Source organism: Electrophorus electricus, chromosome 5, assembly GCF_013358815.1.
Source record: "Electrophorus electricus isolate fEleEle1 chromosome 5, fEleEle1.pri, whole genome shotgun sequence".
Taxonomy (NCBI): domain Eukaryota; kingdom Metazoa; phylum Chordata; class Actinopteri; order Gymnotiformes; family Gymnotidae; genus Electrophorus; species Electrophorus electricus.
This window is the reverse complement of record NC_049539.1, coordinates 1,475,001-1,478,951: the sequence shown is the minus strand read 5'-3', so window position 1 is coordinate 1,478,951 and position 3,951 is coordinate 1,475,001. Positions and strand designations below refer to the sequence as shown.

Genomic DNA, 3,951 nt, shown 5'->3' with positions numbered 1-3,951 from the left:
TCTGTGTGTGTGTGTGTCTGTGTGTGTGTGTGTCTGTGTGTGTGTGTGTGCGAGCGTGTGTGTGAGTGTATGTGTGTGTGCGTGTGTGTGTCTGTGTGTGTGTATGTGTGTGTGTGTGTGTGTGTGTGTGTGCGTGTGCGAGCATGCCTTGGTTAACAGGATGTGTTTTGTACAGCAACACAGGCAGAGGGTCATCTTCAGGTCAGAAGGAAGTGCATAGTATGTTAGTTATTTAAGAAGAAACTTGAAACTGCCACAGAGCTGCCACACTACTGCAAATGGACCCGAACAGACATCCCTTTCAATAACACATGACTGACATCAATGCTTCCCTAAACACGGCGGGACCCTGGCCGACCCTGACAGTAGTTTAAGATACAGTGCACATCAAGTCAAGGTAAACACTGATTGATTTCCTGGCTGCCTGATACTGCTCTGGGATCAGTGGTATCAGCACTTCTGTGCAGGTGATTAATTACAAGGACAAAATTTTCCCCATCAGGTTAAAAGCTGACGGAGAGCAGTGCTCCGAAAGAAACTGATTGTGTCACTGCAAAAGTATGTGGAAGGCCATCCATCGCAGCCATTCTCCCGCCCCACCCTCTCTGGACCGGAGACACTCCAAACACTGGTAACAGTATATGAAGCACTTTTAATTTATGCAGATTAAAACAAGCAAACAGAATTCTTTGCAGGTAAAAAAGAAAGTTAGTAGAAATCGAACAAACGTCCCGTCAGCGATGATGCCTTTCCATTATAGGTGGTTATCTCCATGAAGAAATGTGACAACGAAGAAAAAGGAATTAGCATACCATTTAGAAAACATGAAAATGACATTTAGACAAATGAACAACAATTAGATAAGAATAATACTCATCTGTGTGACTTCCTGTTTAAATCTTAAACAAAACAACAACATGAAATATGCTCATTGTATTCAAATTATCAAAGTCTTACAGTTATAAAAAGGTAGTGATAAAGTGTGCTTGGACTGTCCTTCTTCAGACCTCTTCTACATGTTAAAACGATGCTATGCAGAAACGCAGGGTTACAGCAGAGCGAGCTAACACTGCATTGTCATAGTTCAATCTACAAAAGCTACACAGACATACAATATATGCTGAGTGTACAACAAAAACACATATTCCGACCACTGCTAACAGCTCAGTCAACACAAGCCTGAAAGAGACACAAACACCTTTGCCAGACACCAAAGTGTCTACGTGTTGATTGTCTGGACTTTGTCTGATGTGCCTTTTTTTTTCTTCTGTTCCGGTGGACGAACATCCTAAACACCAGCGCGGGGCCTCAGCATGGGATCTCGGTGAGGCACAGGGCAAGTGCTGAATCAGCACAGCAGACAAAGCTCTCCAGATCACGCAGGACACGGGTCCCGTCCGCTGGGACGCAATCGACCATGCAAAACAAATGAAATGACAACGGAGAAGACGACGCTGGATGAAGACCATGCAGCAAAGCCAGGCATGGCCCCAGACGATCCACAGGAGTCACGTTAGAGAGCAGACTGCCTCTCTAACAACTTTTTTAAATGTTTCTCCATCCCACAGATGCAGTGGTGATGCCCACAAGGGCATGGAGGAGCGTTTACAGAGCTCTGGTGTCCACACCAGCGAGCATGAGCGTAGAGTCCCCGTTAGACCTCAGGATGAATCGCTGGGAGTTTATTTTTGAATGACGCTTAAGATAAAACATCGAAAAAAGCAATGCACAAAGCCAAAAAACAAAAGAGAAGAAGGCATGGATTAGTCGCAGTGGAGCGCTGGGCGTACAACTCCATGCTTAGTAGTCATCGTAGGTGTTGACGTCTGTGAAGTAGGCATTGGTGTATGTTTTTGCAGCAAGCTGGGGATTAAAGTACTTATTCCTTTCCTCCAGAATCAAGTTATTCTTATTGAAAGCCTGTGAATGAGAAAGCGAGAAAAAACAGTATAAGGTAAATAATAACAAATGACACAAAAACAACAAACTTTACAGAGAAAGAAAACATTTCCCAACAGCATTCCAGGCAACAGACAGGCAGCAAAAGTAAAAATGGCTGACAAAAACCATGACAGCAAGTGAACTGGTACTCTTAAAAATGGCCAGACCTTGGGACACTGAAATTCTGAAGTAGTCATTCAATTCTGCCCTACGGCGGATATGGGTGACTGGTCTCTGTGGGAGCCAGATGATTCCCACATCTGCAGTCTTTTGAAAGGTTTTCAATTGTAATATTTTCAAACGCCCCACAGAGAGCAGTTCTTTGACTATTGATTTGTGAAAGAGCTGTGTTCCACAGCTGACTAGAGTTAGTGGTTAGCATGCTTTACCACAGCTTGAACACATCTTGTGCTATACCAAACACTAGCGTTGCAACAGTACTTGTATTTTTCCTGAACCGCCATGGTGCACATTACAGTTCAGTGCATGCAGAATACGTGGAACCTAATAATCCTCCTAAAACCTTAACACATTAACGAGTTAGCAGCATGCTATGCTAAACTTAGCTCAAGCTCATTGGTGTTGGTCAAAAACTTTGGGCTCCCAGTGAACTACTGGTGAGCGAAGATGGTGTGTTGGTGTTGTATAGGATGTGTGCAGAAACACATGAACATACTAATGTATATTCAGCACTATTACCAAGAGGTGTCAATCATTTCATATTTACATTTATGAGCACTGAGCACTGGGAGCTGCTCTTATCCACAGCGAGTTTTGCCCAAATACAGCAGCTACATATGATCGCAGACAGGACCAAAAACATTACCAAAGCAACCAGCATTTCACTGGGTTTGAGCATTAAAGGTCCTGTAGCATTTTCTCTCCTTACTCCAAATGCTTTATTAGCAGGACATGTCTGATCATCTTCATACTTCAGTCCAACGTTCATTGAGCACTGCAGAGTGCATAAAATAACCTCTAAATTTGACATTTTTTGTATACTGCCCCCTAACGACCATTTAGGAATTACACTTTATTTGGTGTTATCTTTGATGTCATAGATAGGACTTATTGACTATAGCGAATCATAAGCTACCTTATATTGCATATTCACGAGCTGTGAACTCATCTGCCCCTCCCACACTCCACTCACTCTGAACAGAGATGGTGCACGCACACAAATGCTCAGTGTTTGGATGCAAGTGGGGGAAAGGTCACTCTCTACATTTTATTTTTAAAAAAAGAGACCAAATCAAAATGGCTCAGATTTCTTTCTGGGGTTGAAGTGACACCCAGTTCCAGAGTTTGTCGCAGGCATTTTACTGTGGACTCATTTGAAAACGGCTCAGTGCAGCTCCGGATTTGACAGTAAACCCAAACTGAAGGCAACAGCTTTCCTGACACTTCCTAGAGGCAACATGGATGATAAGGTGGTACGTCTTTATTTTTAAATAAGTCATTGTTTTCATTTGACACTTTATACAATAATGTAGCAAGTGATGAGAATATAACTAAATGTGCACAGGCTATGATTTGCTAATTTTATGTAATTTAGCTCATATACAAATGTCATTTTTAAAAGTGCCATTGACTTTCTCACATTTAGCTCCTGCCGTGTGCTCAAAGCCTGTTCGCTAATAGAAGCTAGCTCGCTAACATTAGCTAATAACTTTAAAGTACGAGTGATCAATAAGTAATAAATAATGCACAGATGATACCACTCTAAATATGTTCTTAAAAAATGAATAAATTAACCAGAGAATATGATTATCTTCTATTTAAACACGACAGATTCCGCTGTTGACCGAGACCCCTAACAGCCTTTCACCTCTTCAGGTTCCGACAATTAAAGTCGAGTTGATGTGATCCTACTTCCTGCGCCACACTGACTAAGTGGGGGGCTACGTTTGACACTGAGGCTGTCAATCAATCTGTGGTGCCCACACAGCAGAATGGTAAATGGTAAAATGGTAAAGTGTCATTTTAGAGTAAAAGGAAATGGATTATATA

At 42.1% G+C, this 3,951-nt stretch overlaps 1 protein-coding gene across 3 annotated transcripts in view; it reads right to left on the bottom strand.

Annotated features, from left to right (window-relative positions):
* Nucleotides 1-632: 632 nt before the first annotated feature.
* sema5a (sema domain, seven thrombospondin repeats (type 1 and type 1-like), transmembrane domain (TM) and short cytoplasmic domain, (semaphorin) 5A) overlaps nucleotides 633-3,951 on the bottom strand; it is a 107,625-nt gene continuing 104,306 nt past the window's right edge. For all 3 annotated transcript variants that reach the window (XM_035526306.1, XM_035526305.1, XM_035526307.1), the window contains one exon: nucleotides 633-1,920. In XM_035526306.1, coding sequence (XP_035382199.1) covers nucleotides 1,801-1,920 — 120 coding nt within the window. In that variant the 3' untranslated portion in view covers nucleotides 633-1,800. The remainder of the gene's footprint in view (nucleotides 1,921-3,951) is intronic.